The sequence below is a fragment of the Pristis pectinata genome, chromosome 13 (genome assembly GCF_009764475.1).
Source record: "Pristis pectinata isolate sPriPec2 chromosome 13, sPriPec2.1.pri, whole genome shotgun sequence".
Lineage (NCBI taxonomy): Eukaryota > Metazoa > Chordata > Chondrichthyes > Rhinopristiformes > Pristidae > Pristis > Pristis pectinata.
In genome coordinates, this window is record NC_067417.1 from 24,800,574 (window position 1) to 24,815,491 (window position 14,918).

The window sequence follows — 14,918 nt, forward strand, 5'->3', positions numbered from 1 at the left end:
AACTACAGACTATCAGATTAGTACAGATACATGTTTCCCATTTAACATCGGGAAAGACAATCAGCAATCACATTATCTTTGCCTTTAATGTGAGTTATCATGAGATCAAACTCTTGCAAAATTAAACTCCAGTTTAACAGCCTTCTGTTCTTGTTTTTGACTCGGCTCAGAAACACCAATGGGTTATGATCTGTATACACAGTCAATGGTTTCTGAGCGGTGCAAACATATACACTGAAATGTTGCAAGGCTAAAACAAGCGACAGTAATTCTTTCTCTATGGTGGAATAATTCTTTTGATGCTCATTAAATTTCTTTGAAAAGTAAGCTACAGGATGGTCAATATCATCAAGGTCACCCTTCTGCAACAACACAGCTCCTGCAGCTTCATCACTGGCATCTACTGCTAATGAAAATGGCTTTTCAAAGTCAGGTGTTCTGAGCACAGGATGGTAGCATAAAATGGCTTTCAGCTTCTCAAATGCTTCTTGACAAGAATCTGTCCAAACAAACTTTACTCCCTTCTTCTGAAGATTAGTTAGGGGAAGAGCAGTATCAGCAAAATTTTTACAAAATTTTCGATAATATCCAACCATTCCCAAAAATCTTCTAACAGTCCTCGTACCTGTGGGAATAGGGAACTCAGATATTGCTTGAACTTTTGCCTGAACAGGAGCTTGCTTGCCTTGACCTACAACATAACCAAGATACGTCACAGTGGCATGGCCAAATTCACTTTTAGCCAAGTTAACTGTAAGGTTAGCCTTGGAAAGTCTTTCAAACAACCTTTCTAACGCAGAGATGTGATCTTCCCAAGTATCATTCCCAGTCACTAAGTCGTCAATGTAGGCATCTGTATGTTTTAACCCATGAATCACTGAATTAATCATTCTTTGAAATGTTGCCGGAGCATTTTTCATTCCAAATGGCAAAACATTGTATTCATACAATCCAGAAGGGGTTACAAAGGCTGAAATCTCCCTTCCTCTATCTGTTAATGGAACACACCAGTACCCTTTTAATAGGTCAATCTTTGTAAGAAATTTTGCCTTTCCCACTCTGTCTATGCAATCATCCACCCTAGGAATAGGGTAAGCATCTGACTTTGTTACAGCATTCACTTTCCTGTAATCTGTGCAAAATCTAACAGTTCCATCAGGTTTAGGTACAATAACACAGGGCGAACTCCAATTTGAAGTAGAATGTCTAATAATATCATTTTCCAACATGTATTTGATTTCCTGATCAACAAGTTTACTTTTTTCCACATTCATTCGATATGGGTGTTGTTTGATTGGTTTTGCATCCCCAACATCAACATCATGGGTAATTATCGATGTTCTGTTTGGAACATCTGGGAACAGATTTTTAAATTTTAAAATTCTCTCATCTGTTGTTTTTGTGAAACTTGTAAATGGTCCAACTTCGTTTCAAGGTTCTCCATGATATTTTGGTTTTTCAGTTTCGATGGAACAATATTTGGTCTAAATTGGCCTTCCTCAACATCAACATCAGGCATTCTAGAAACAACCTTTACACCATCCACCAAGGCCACCACTGAATCCCTCTCATAATAAGGTTTTAGCATGTTTACATGACAGAGTTGTGTTTTCTTGCGTCTATCTGGTGTTTTGATTATATATGTTAGATCAGTCACTCGAGATTCAATAACATAGGGTCCAGAAAAACGAGCTTGCAAGGGATTATTTTGGCTAGGGAAAAATACCAACACCTTTTGCCCCACTGCGAATGTCCTAGGCCGAGCACGTCTATCAAAATATGTCTTCATTCTTATCTGGCTTGTTTTCCAGATTCTCTCTCGCTAGCTGGCAGACTCTCTCCAACCGAGTTTTAAATTTTTGGACATAGTCCAACAGACTCAAGTGAACTTCCTCATTAACCCATTGCTCTCTTAACAACTCCAAAGGTCCTCTCACCCTATGTCCAAACACAAGCTCAAACGGACTAAATCCGATTGACTCCTGGATCGATTCTCTAACGGCAAACAAAAGTAAATGGATACCTTCGTCCCAATCCTTGGTGTTTTCAAAGCAATAAGTCTTCAGCATATTTTTGAGAGTAGAATGAAATCTCTCCAGAGCTCCTTGAGATTCTGGGTGATATGCAGATGATACAATCTGCTTTGCTCCCAGCTCATAGACTATTTGTTGAAAAATTTTTGACATAAAATTACTACCTTGATCAGATTGGATTTCTTTTGGCAAACCAAACAAGGTAAAAAATTTTACAAGAGCCTTTGACACCGTCTTGGCCTTAATATTTCTAAGGGGTATTGCCTCTGGAAATCTAGAAGTGGCACACATGATGGTTAACAAATACTGATTTCCAGTCTTAGACTTTGGTAAGGGGCCAACACAGTCCACAATCACCTTCGAAAGGGTTCACCAAAAGCAGGAATTGGTTTCAAAGGAGCCACAGGGGGTTTTTGATTTGGTTTACCTACCATCTGACATGTGTGGCAGGTTCGACAAAACATCACCACATCTTTTCTCAAACCAGGCCAATAGAATTGTTTCAAGATCTTCCCTACAGTTTTATTCACACCAAAATGACCACCCAAAGGCATACTATGGGCCAGGTTTAAAATCTCATCCCTATAAACTTTTGGAACAACAACCTGATGAATAACTTCCCATTCCTCATTAACAGGAACATGAGGAGGTCTCCATTTCCTCATTAACACTCCATTTTTGACATAGTATCCAGTTGGCACCTTTTCAATCTCCTCACATGAGAGTGCTTTTTCTTTCAATTCTGTCAACTCAGGGTCCTTTGTCTGTTCCACCATAAAATCCTTCCTCGACAAAGACAAATCTTTAAATTCAGGCTCACTGTAAGGATGTTGATCCTCCAGTGAAGACAGAAAAGTCTCAGATAAGGCATCAAAATTTTCTTCCTGTTTAGGACTGTCACAAGGAACTACATCAGACTGCACCGGACTGTCTGTCTTGGCTAATTCTTTAGCTCTAGCTCGAGTCACCGCACATGATGGGTAAACATCTGAATCATCCTCAGACTCATCAATCCTTGGTTTGGTTGTTAACCGTACCACAGGATCACTTTCTCCATTTGCAAGGTCATTTCCCAATAACAAAGAAACTCCTTCCACTGGCAAACTAGGTCTTATCCCTATCTCGACTGGTCCTTCTACGAACTTTGACTTTAAAATCACCCTGTGAAAAGGTACAGACATGGTCTCACCTGTAACGCCTCGTACTAGATTTACTTCACCAGTGTCACTTTCTTCACCAAAATTTAAAACACTGTCCAGCAAGAGAGATTGACTAGCCCCAGTATCTCTAAGAATTTTCACTGGCACCTGGGGTGACTCATCATTCAGTGAAACAAAACCCTCTGATACATACGAACGGAATTCTTTTCTCACCTCCTCCAACTTTTCCGCTTTTCCCTCTTGCAAGGACTGGTCTTTAACAGTATCTCCTAAACCTTTTTGATTTTTAATTGCCTGAAAACAAGCATTGGGCCCAGCTTCCTTCTTTTTCTTCAAAAGGGCACAATTAGATATCACGTGGCCAGGTTTCCTACAGTAATAACAAGTACGCTCAACAGGTTTCTCCAGCCCTGGCTTCTTTTCATCTTTTCCTTTTTGATTACCTCCCAATTTACTCTCTGGTTTACCTGGATTGTCTTTGTAACTCTTTTGAAAGGTTTTAGGTTGTCCCCATTTGGATTTATGGGTTAAAGCATAATCATCTGCCAACCTAGCAGTTTCTTGTAAAGTTTCCACTGCCTTTTCATTTAAATATGTTGTTAATTCAGCTGGAACACATCTTTTAAAGTCTTCCACTAGTATCAATTCTGTCAATTTATCATAATCCCCATCTACATTTTTAGTCAGGCACCATCGTTCAAAACATATTCTCTTTCCATTGGCAAATTCCATATAAGTCTGATCTGCAGATTTCCTCAAGTCTCTGAATTTTTGTCTATAAGCCTCAGGGACCAATTCATAGGCCTTCAAAATAGCTTGTTTTACCTTGGTATAATCAGCTGCATCCTCAACAGACAAAGCAGAATAAGCTTTTTGAGCTTTACCTTTAATCACACTCTGTACCATAAAAGCCCATCCTTTCCTTGGCCAGTTTGAACTCACAGCAACCTTTTCAAAATGTTGGAAATACTGATCAACCTGATCTTCTTCAAACGGAGGGACTAATCGAACCTCCCTGCTGGCTGAAAAACCATCATCAGAATCAGATTCCGAACTCCTACGCTTCATTTGTAACTCATGCTGCCTCTGTTTTTCCTTCTCCTCTGCCTCAAACTTTAACCGAATTAGTTCCCGTTCCGCCTCTAACTTCATCCGAGTTATCTCTCGTTCGGCCTCTAATTTATTTTGCTCTCGTTCAGCCTCTATCTTTAACTGGGTTTGTTCTCGTTCGGCCTCTAATCTCTTTTGCTCTCGTTCAGCCTCTATCTTTAACTGGGTTTGTTCTCGTTCAGCTTCTATCTTTGCCAGCTGCACCTGTGCCTCAGAAATTGCTATTTCACTGCCAGGAAACTGTTTAACACTTCCTTCTCAAACACCTTCTTTTCCACATAATGGCCAGCTATCAATCTCTGAATATCTGCCTTTCTCATAGACTGCTTTACTTCTGTAAGGTTTAGCCTTGTAGCAATCTTTATCAAATCATCCTTTTTCGCCACCTCCAATCCCTTTTGGGTTGGTGACTCCAAAAATGCCTTAATATCCATTGCTGCTGGTTTCACACACCACAAGCCAATTAAAAAAGAATTTATCAGAGCTCCCTCAAAAATCTTTGGATTGAATCTCGAACAAATCTCGTCAATCTGGGGTACAATCCCAGATGACACTCGTTAACCTTGGGAACTATCCCGGACGAGCCCCCAATTTTGTCACAAACCAGCAACAAAAGAAACACACTGAGCATGATTCAGTGTTTAAAACTATTTTATTAATCACTACTTATGATAATACGTAAAATAAAAGTTAAAAAAAATGTTAGTATGTTAGAATTCAAGAATGTTAAACCTCGAACGTTAACCCCAAAACTAAACTCTTCGTGTGTGTGTGTGTGACAAAGTCCAAAACTCCCAGTTCCGGAATGGTTCTTAAAGTTCAGTTCCGCAAGCCATAAGGTGAAACATGAGCAAGGGCTTCTTCAACAAACCACCGTTGTGCTGAAGATAAGATGTAGATGTAGAAAAACATAGAGAGAGTACATACGAAATCCAAATGTTCCACGATGAACCCAAAAGACACTTCAGTGTTTACTCGGTAGTGACTTCCCTCACCCCGAAAAGCATCCTAACCGTGGTCGTCCACACACAAATACCTGTTTCCTTCTACAGGTCAGCAACAAAGTGAACTCCACCGGATTACTTCCAACTTCCATACATGGATTTCAGTGGCAAACACAGTTATTGTTTCTCATCCATTGATAGAGAAAACAAGCAGGCTGGTGTCTCTCTCCCTTCTCTCTCTCTCTTTCTTCTTCTTCTGACTTCAACAACGTCATTACGTCCTTTATCTTCTATTGACGTAAGCACGCCCCACACACACATACACACACACTCTCTATCTTAAAGGGACTTTTACTGAGTCCGTAACAATATTGATAATGAAATTCACCATCACCTTCAGTGTGCCAGCAGTTTTTGACTGGCTGAAGAGTATTTGAACATCAAGATAAACCTAGCACAAAGCTCATGATCTACCAGGCACTGGCGATCCCTGCCCGACTATATGCCTCAGTGCACCTCAAACTACTAGAGAGTTACCACATACAATCCCCCAAATCCACTGACTGGATAAGCAAACCAACATCAGTTGTCTTCTCCCAGCCCCTCATCCATTGAAGCCCTAATTACACTTTAGTCAACTCTGATGGGCAGGCTCAACACCAGATTCCCAAAACAGACACTCGGAGGTTGTGCAGTGGACAGAGGAAATGATGCAAGGATGTTCACAAAGTCTCCTTGGAAAAATGGTAACATCGGCACTGACTTATAGATAGATGTTCCTGGCGCATGACCATTCACAATGGGAAAGGAACATTCAGAATAGCACTGAGAACCATGAGTTCACTTGTTGGGAGCACTCAGAATCCCAATATAAATGGTGGAAGGACTGCTCTGCAGCCCCACTCCCCTCCCCAAACTCACTCATCATACCAAGCACCTCCTCCCTTTGGGTCATACCCACATTGGCCTCAAGAACTACTTAGGAATCCACAGGACTGAAGTTGTTGCAAGTCATTCTTGATCCTGAGGGACTGCTTAAGAGATAGCGAGGAATAGAGACTGGTTAGAAACTAACATTGGAGATGTTTTATTTCTATGACTTAAAAAATAAAGACCCAAAAATAAGTGGATGCTGAGTCAATAAGTATAGAAACAAAGTAGGTGAACACCTGTCAAAGTTGTTGAAGCTCTGTAACAGTTTCTATATGTCTCTGATGTTCTGATTTAGTAACAATTAAACTTGTTTTAAATAATTTAAATATATTAATTTTGTTTAAATAAAAATAATAGTAATTGAAAACATTAAAATATTAAAAAATAATTTGATATCCCAAAGTACATTTTTAAAAAATAAGGAAAATAAATAACAGAACTTATTTTTCCCAATCTCCAGATCAGGAAACTCCATTTAAATGCCTCAAATCCTCTGCCAAACTGACTGGCAAAGGATCACAGAAGCAGATTTGTCAGCATAATGTTGGGAAATGGGTAAATGATAGCACAATTGGCCCCAGTATTGGATTACACATAGAGTCCAGTGTCAGAGAGGGGTAATAAATCTAATTATGTATTTTCTTGAAATGGTATCACAAATGTATTTATTTCAGGAAATAACCATATATTAATAATGTTCGTGATTTTTAATGTTTTAAGGACATCCTTAGATCCTGAAAACAGCTGCATTAATGCAAGCTTTATTTCTTTCTTACTCAGTGCTTTCTGTGTCAATTCTTTGTGGTGTCACAATGCTGAGGCCCACTGCTAATTCCCCATTTCTTCTGATCTTCAGACCTGGCAGAATGATACCAGTCGGGTCAAATTTAAATTCCTGCTTATACCTCTGGCAGCATCCATGGCATTTGTTTTTTGGATTAGTAATTCTGCAGCTCCTCTGTGAATTTGAGCTTGAGTCTTTTATCGCTTGGGGGAAATTAACTTTCCAATAGTATCATGCTATCTCTGTCACACGTTTTTCAAAGGCAAAAGGTATAGAAAAATTGGGAATGTCAGCCATTCTTTTGATTTATTCGGAGGAATTTGGTTGGTTATCCGAGGTATGAAAACAGAGGATGATTAGTAACAATGAATATATATTTAGTTCTAAAGTATCGCAGTGCCCCCATTTTCTCTTCTCCTTGGTGGGATGTTGCACGACATATTCCATCTGAACATATAATCATACTTTTTTGTCTACTATTCACTTGACAGTTTTTGTATTGTTTTTATATCAACTCATCGTATTACGGGTGTAATTCTTCTGTGTATCGTTAGCTACCAGATATTTAAAAATAACTGAATTAAATGGAAGTTTGAAATATCGTCTGTTCTCTCAGTGTTTTACTCTGGCGATTGGCTTAAGTTATATTTGCTGGAACTTCAGATGAAAGGTAAAAGCAAATAACGGCCACTCCCAGCGAGACACCAATTGATCCGCCCAAGTGTTGCATCATTCCGGAATCCGGAGGCATGAGGGTCTGAATGACTGAGGGAACAACGCTGAGAAGAATGATTCAGTGATTCAACTTCGGCGAATTTAGCGTTTAAAAGCGAGAAGCAAGCAGGTCGCGCCCATTTGCAGAGGGTCCGAACGGGCGACAGTAGTCGCGGCGCCTTTCAGACAAAACCATCGCCACCAACGCAGGTTAAACAGAGACTGAATTCAAGACCTCATGTCTAATTTAAAGAAGAGAGGCTCGGGTTCAGTCCGGGAGCCAGGGGAAGATGATGGTCAGGTGAAAGAGCGAATGTTAGCAGCAAGTGCGAACGGGGAACCGGGTGTGTGCCCCGGCCGAGACCAGGACAGTCCGCAAACACTGGCCTCGCCGACAGCCCCCGCCGAGCAGCCCTCGGACGTCACCCTAAAGCGAACCATTACCCTGACGAACGGGATCGCCATTATCGTGGGAACCATCATCGGCTCGGGTATCTTCATCACCCCCACCGGGGTGGTGCGAGAGGCGGGCTCGGTGGGCTTCTCGCTCATCATCTGGTCCGTGTGTGGCGTCTTCTCCACCATCGGAGCGCTCTGCTACGCCGAGCTGGGCACCACCATCATGAAGTCAGGAGGGGACTACGCGTATATCTTGGAGGTGTACGGCTCTCTCATGGCTTTCCTCAAACTCTGGATCGAGTTGCTCATCATCCGGCCCAGCTCGCAGTACATCGTGGCGCTGGTCTTCGCCACCTATATCATCAAACCCGTCTTCCCCTCCTGCTCTGTGCCCGAAGATGGAGCCAAATTGGTGGCTTGTCTTTGCATCTGTAAGTATGGATCGGCAGCTTCACGGCGAGCCAGTGCTGCACTGAACCATTTGACTCAAACCTTCACTCAATCGCCTCTTCTAACCATTAGTTATTATTTGGAAATTGGATGATTTAAAAAAAATATATATAGCGTTCTGCGCTTGAACACGTTGGGGCTCTTTCTCTTAGCAGATTGTTCCTGAGTGATGAATTAGCGAGGCAATAAGCTATAATTAATAAGCTTATTTGAGATGTATTGCTGTCGAACAGCATTTAAAAACTTTCCTTCTTCTAAACTGAATCCATTTTGATTTTCTAGCCTCCTTTACTTCGTGACGGTGTTCCGCGGCGGTTCGCGCTGCTGCATCAGATCCACGTGCGATTGAGCCCTTTCCTGTTTCCCTTCCAACTTTCAACCGGCTTCCTTCATGTTCTCATGTTTCTTATCCTATTAGAAGGGGGCGGCCATGAAACGTGCGCTGCCGTTTGTCTTCCGTGCCGATGTTCGTTGAGCTGATGTAATAGCTTGTTGAGTGAGCAGTAAGAGCCGAAACATGTTCCCCTACCGCCCTCACCATCTTTCTTTGTATTATTTCTCAATAAAATCCAGTTTAAAAATAAGGAATTTATTTTATCACACGCTGCCTTCCCCTGGTAGTTTTAAAGAGTGACCCTGTGGGATTGTCTGTCCAGTCAATGTCCTCTGACACAGGTGGGCACTACACAGTATATAATGGGTAATTGATTTTGATAATATCCAAAAACATTGCTAAAGTTATGATCACATAAATGTGTGGCTTGGATCCACATCAGATTACATTCAAGGAAATTTTATTCAAATTGAGACATTAAAATGGGCTTGGTCATAACAGGTATTTGGTTGAAAGAGGAGGTGAGATAGTCAAAATCTTTGAGTTGTGCCTTTGCACTTGACCTGGAAAATAATGTTCTTACAGTTCCACAGTCATAGGGAAGGTATTGGAGGCTTGCCCAAATGTCAATATGAGTTCTAGCAGAAATTCTCTGCTCCACTGTTGAGCTGAGTTAGGTAGAGAAAACACAGACAATCCCATCTTCCCCACAAAGGTCCCTTTTCCTGAAATGTTTTGCGGTACTTTGATCCTTGACTCAGTTTGAGGAAAGCTAGCACCATAGGAACATACAGTGGGTTCAGAAATATTCTTTGGTTGAAGCTGTAAATGCTACATGTGTGTTCAGGCCATTTTCAGATAGTGTCCAAAAATGCACTATTAAAATTCAACACCGAAGTTGCTATGCAAACAGCTCCTGAAGTCCATGGGAGTGCTAAGCAATTTTCCTGCATTTCATAATACACTTTATATGTTGGTCTCAAATACACATGCTCTGCCTTATAGAAATAATACTTCAAAAACTTATATACGGTGCTTTCTTCAGGAATACGGAATTAAAGCTTTGCATTCCATATTGTTGGCAAACTGTTTTGGGTGAAAGAATTATTACAAAAGCTTAATCAAAGAAGCCTCCAAGTTAAGGAGGGTTCTGTCCTGTCCTTGAGCTTGGTATAGAGTAACTGTTACATTGTTTCATTTCAATACCTTGGTATCTCCCTCACAAGAACTCTTCAATCCAACTTACGTCCTTTATTTTATGCGATATGATCTGACATCTATTTAATTGTTGAATATGCTGGATCTGTTTCCCTGTTCTTTGGAGGCTGATAGTTACTGAAAACTTACCAGGTCATAAAGTACTTCAGCTTAGCACGTCTTTCAAATTATGATAAATGCATTCTGTTTGTGCTACTTACTAACACACCATGTATTCAGAGGTTTCAGAAGATAGTTTGCCATAAAATTAGAGTTGATGAAGTTAGTATTTCACATGCTTAGCATATTATTTGTGAAGAGTGCCCAATAATACAACTTTGGCCATGGCATGTTTGTAAACAGAATCAGTCCCAGCGGTTGTGCCACACGAAGCCTAGCCCAGACATCCCAGCCCCCTCAACAAACTTTTTACAGAAATCCTTCTGCACCTTCCACACTTCCGTGCACTACCTGAGGTCAATGGATTGTGATATCCAGGTGCTCTGTTGGCTGGTTGGTGGGTCCTGTGTGATTTTTGCAACTGAAGATTTATCCTACGGAAGTGGGTTTAATTCACTTGTCCATCAGGTGACGTGCAAGCCCAATGTCTCATGATGGTCTCTGACGTGGCCTGGCTAGCCACTGAATTCATGTTCCAAGTCATCCTTAGCCCGAAGGGATGACCTTAAAAGAAATAGAAGACAGTTCATGGATACCAGTAGTCTTCTCACGTGGCTAAATGCACACTTGTCATGTTTGAGCTGAGCTAAGTGTATTAAGAGGCTATTAACCGTGGATGAAAAACAACCAGTGCCCTTGTTTTCCTTGCTGCTCATTCATGCACATGTGGTTATCAGCAGACAAATTACTGTAGTTTGGTCAAGGATGATATATTCTTTCCCTCCCTAACTAGGGGGGCTTCTTTGATTCAGCTTTTATTATAGATCTTTCAACCGAAGCAGTTTGCCAACAATATGGAATGCAAAATTTTAATTCAATATTGCTGAGGAAAGCACTGTATATAAGTTTTTAAAGTATTATTTCTATAAGGTAGAGCATGTGTACTTGAGACCAACATATAAAACATATATTATGAAAAAGTACCATTTGATTATTGCTGTCCAATGATTTGAATGGTTTATATGGTGAATTATTACATTATTTCTGAGTACTTTGGAGGGAGGGGAAGGTAACATTAATGTTCATGTTAATTTGTCTTGTTTGCAGGTCTTAATAGTTTCACAATGTCTTCATTGCAAGAATTGGGGCTGTCTAGGTAATTTAATAAAAGTTTCAAGCTCTTTGAAGGCAATTTGAAAATGTATCTTTGTATTTTGTATATTACTGCAATACTTGCATGCAGATTATGTTTGAGCTGGAGGTTCTACACACCGTACACTGGAAGTGGAAATTATATTGTTATGGATGAAGTTCAGGGACCAAAAATGGGCATCATACCACAGATACTCTAATGAAGATTGGATCTTGTGCACCAAAAATTGATGACAAAAATAGTACTAATCAATATAATGTCATGAAAGTGCATTTCTTATTAAATAAAGTTGGTAAAAATAAGAAATGTTCTAGCTTTACATGATTAACTTAATAATAACACAGTACAATGTTATCAAACTAATTTATTCAGGGAAAAAAATCTTTGCAATTTTCCCCTGAAATTGCATTTATTTTTCTTGCTCCTAAAATGGAGATACAGGAGACCTTTCTTATCTCACTGAATTGCAGGTCTTGCGGGCTGCCCCCAGAACACACTACACAAAAGATGCATTTCACTGTGTGTTTCGCTGTACTTCTGCCTAATAAAGATATCTAATGATAAGAAACAAACAGAAGTGTATTGTGCAGGTCAGAAGCTTAAATGAGCAGAATTTGAACAATTGATGAATACTTTGAATAATATTTGAATAATTATTTTGAACGTGTGGACATTGGATTAGAGTCATTTGAAGTTGGTTCACATGATCTGATGAAGACACCACAGCAAAACAATATGCACATGCTTTAGATATTAAAATAAATCCCATTTCAACTCTGACTATTTTTTTCAGCTTTAAATAAGATATAAAGGTGAACGCAGTTTTTGTTTAAAATGTCATTGTTATTTTAAATGCATAAGTATTGCAGTTGAAGTGCCATAAGTCACCCTTGCCTACATGCAATGATATTTCATAAAAAAACATTTAATTGCTGTGAAAATAATGCCAAAGTACAACTTGCCTTTAACTGAAACTATTCTATCATGTGATAGTAAAAGTGAATTCTTATATATCCCAGGCCGAACAGAAACATAATGGTGGATGGGATCCAAGGGTGAGTGGCAAATTGGATCCAAAATTGGTTCTGTGGCAGGAAGTGGAGGGTAGTGTTTGAGGGGTGATTTTCTAACTGGAAGGCTGTTATCATTGGGGTTACACAGGATTCAGTACACCATTCCTTGCTTTTTGTTGTCAATTTAAACTTAAATGTAGGATGAATGTAAAGAAGTGTGCATGTGCTATAAAAATTGGCCGTATGGTTGACTGGAAAGAGGATAGCTTTAGACTTCAGGAGGATATAGATGGTCTGGTTAGTTGAGCAGAAGAGTGGCAAATGGAATTAAAGCAATGTGTTTGTGGTGATGCATTGGGGAGATAAAACAAGGCAAAGGAATTGCAATTAATAGGAAAATATTGAGAATTGTGGATGAACAGAGGGGAAAGGTGGCAGGATAAGTTGATAAATTGATTAAGAAGATGCATGGATATTTCCCTTGCCAGTGACAAGTGTATTGGTCTCACTTTGATAAATTAAGAGTGAACTTAAGTATGCAATGTTTGTTTAAACCAAAAAGGAACAGAAAATTATGTAGTTATTATTTCTTGTATAAAGCACTTTTTAATAATGAACTAAATATTTGCGTAATCCAAACCAAAATAGAGTTGCTGTGCACATAATTTGTTTTTTTTTAAGTATTGTGCAGATTTTTTAAAAGTTTGCAAAATTAGGTATCAGTCACATGATTGAAACAGACTTGTCTGATGCAAGCAACATCCTGTATTACACACCAGCAGATTTGCTTTCAATGTTCATTCTGAAGTAGAAGTGGGTGGAGCTGAAGTTCACAAGAATAATTTACAAGCAGCCTTAGAAGTATGAAATCCACCCCATCCATTTGCTTCAGTGAACTTTTTCACTTGGCGGCCTTTTGAATTGTGTTTGTAAGGTAGGACAGTAGGGCCCTTCTCTAAGTAATTTTTTCCCCCATCACATTACTTCCATGCAGCTTTTACTTGCAGATAAGTATCAAGTGTTTTTGCCATTCTACTTCAAACTCTTTTGGTGCTAATGATCAACTTTTTAGATGCAATGCATTAAAGTTTTGTTGCTGTACTTTCTGCTATAACTTTAATTAAAAACATAAATTTGAACCACAATAATATAAAGTTTTGAGAATTTAACTTGGTATTGTGTTGTGTACTGTAGGTTGTCTTCTTTTGTATAACGTATTGTGGCTAATGTCTCAAATTTTGGAGGCAACACATTAATGGGGCAATTTTAACTTGGACATTTTCATGGCCATATTCTTATACATTGCTTTTACTTCCCACATATTACATTCTTTGCCACTTTCCTACAGCATTTCATCTGACAACCCATCTACTCGGTGTTAAATTTCAATTTCCAGCTAAGCTGCTTAACTGGTTAATTGGCATTTACATTTTATACAGTTATTTTTATCTGCTGCTGCCTGTTATCATTTCATGGAAATTAACAATGTGCACATAAATAAGATGTCATTGTACAATGGTGAAGCATGCCCACGTGCAGTCTTTTGATTAAAGAGGGCAAGAAAGGACCTTACTGGGGGAACAAATGTAATGCAAACCCTGTTTTTTTTTAAATATGTCTATTTAGAGTTTTATTGAGTTTATTCAGATAATTATATTCATTCTATCAAAATTTTGTTTTACAGCGTCTTATATCTATATTTATAAGAGAACCTGCTCATAACTTGGTCTTCCTCTAGTGGAGGCATTGCAACACTAACAGTGGCAGTATGATAAATTTTAAATGTGGTTATAGGCATTTGAAAAAGTCTGACATAAGCTGGGAATTTAAAATAGGAGCACAGGAACTTAAGTACATTCAGACACTATGGTCGAATTATTTATCATCATCTCACTTGATTTTACAAAGACAGCAAAGGTGCAGGCTACTGTTACATTAAGTTCAATTCTTTCATCTTAAAGAGACTGCATTCCTCTTCAATGAATGAAAGCTTAGCTTAATGACAGCAGTTTTGTCTTTGAGGCTTGATCCTCCAAATCAGTGTTGAATTTAGAACGTGGAATAGTACAGCACTGGATAGGCCATTCGGCCCACAATGTTGTGCTGATCTTGATGCCAATTTATACTAAATATCCTGTTCCTGTGTATCATCCATATCCCTCCATTCCTTTCATATTTATGTATCTATCTAAAAGCCTCTTAAGCACCACCAAACTGCTTCCACCACTACCCCAGTAACCCATTCCAGGCAACTACCACTTGCTGCGTTTTTAAAAAAAAGAACTTGCCCCTCTTGTCACTTTAAACTACCCCCCCCCCCCCCTCCAACTTTAAAAGCATGTCCTCTGGTGCTTGACATCTCTACCCTAGGGAAAAGATTCTGACTGTCTATCCAATCTATGCCTCATAATTTTATAAACCCCCATCAGGTCTCCCTCAGCCTCCAACACTCCAAGGGGAACAACCCAAGTTTGTCCAAACTCTCCTTGTAGCTCATACCCTCTAATCCAGGCAGCATCTGGTAAACCTCCTATGCAACCTTTCCACAGTATCCACATCCTTCCTATAATGGAG

The 14,918-nt window shown here is 39.5% G+C and overlaps 1 protein-coding gene across 1 annotated transcript in view; it reads left to right on the plus strand.

The window, feature by feature from the left end:
- The first annotated feature begins 5,382 nt into the window (after positions 1–5,382).
- slc7a5 (solute carrier family 7 member 5) overlaps positions 5,383–14,918 on the plus strand; it is a 44,190-nt gene continuing 34,654 nt past the window's right edge. The window contains exon 1 of the mRNA XM_052028242.1: positions 5,383–8,508. Coding sequence (XP_051884202.1) covers positions 7,917–8,508 — 592 coding nt within the window. The 5' untranslated portion in view covers positions 5,383–7,916. The remainder of the gene's footprint in view (positions 8,509–14,918) is intronic.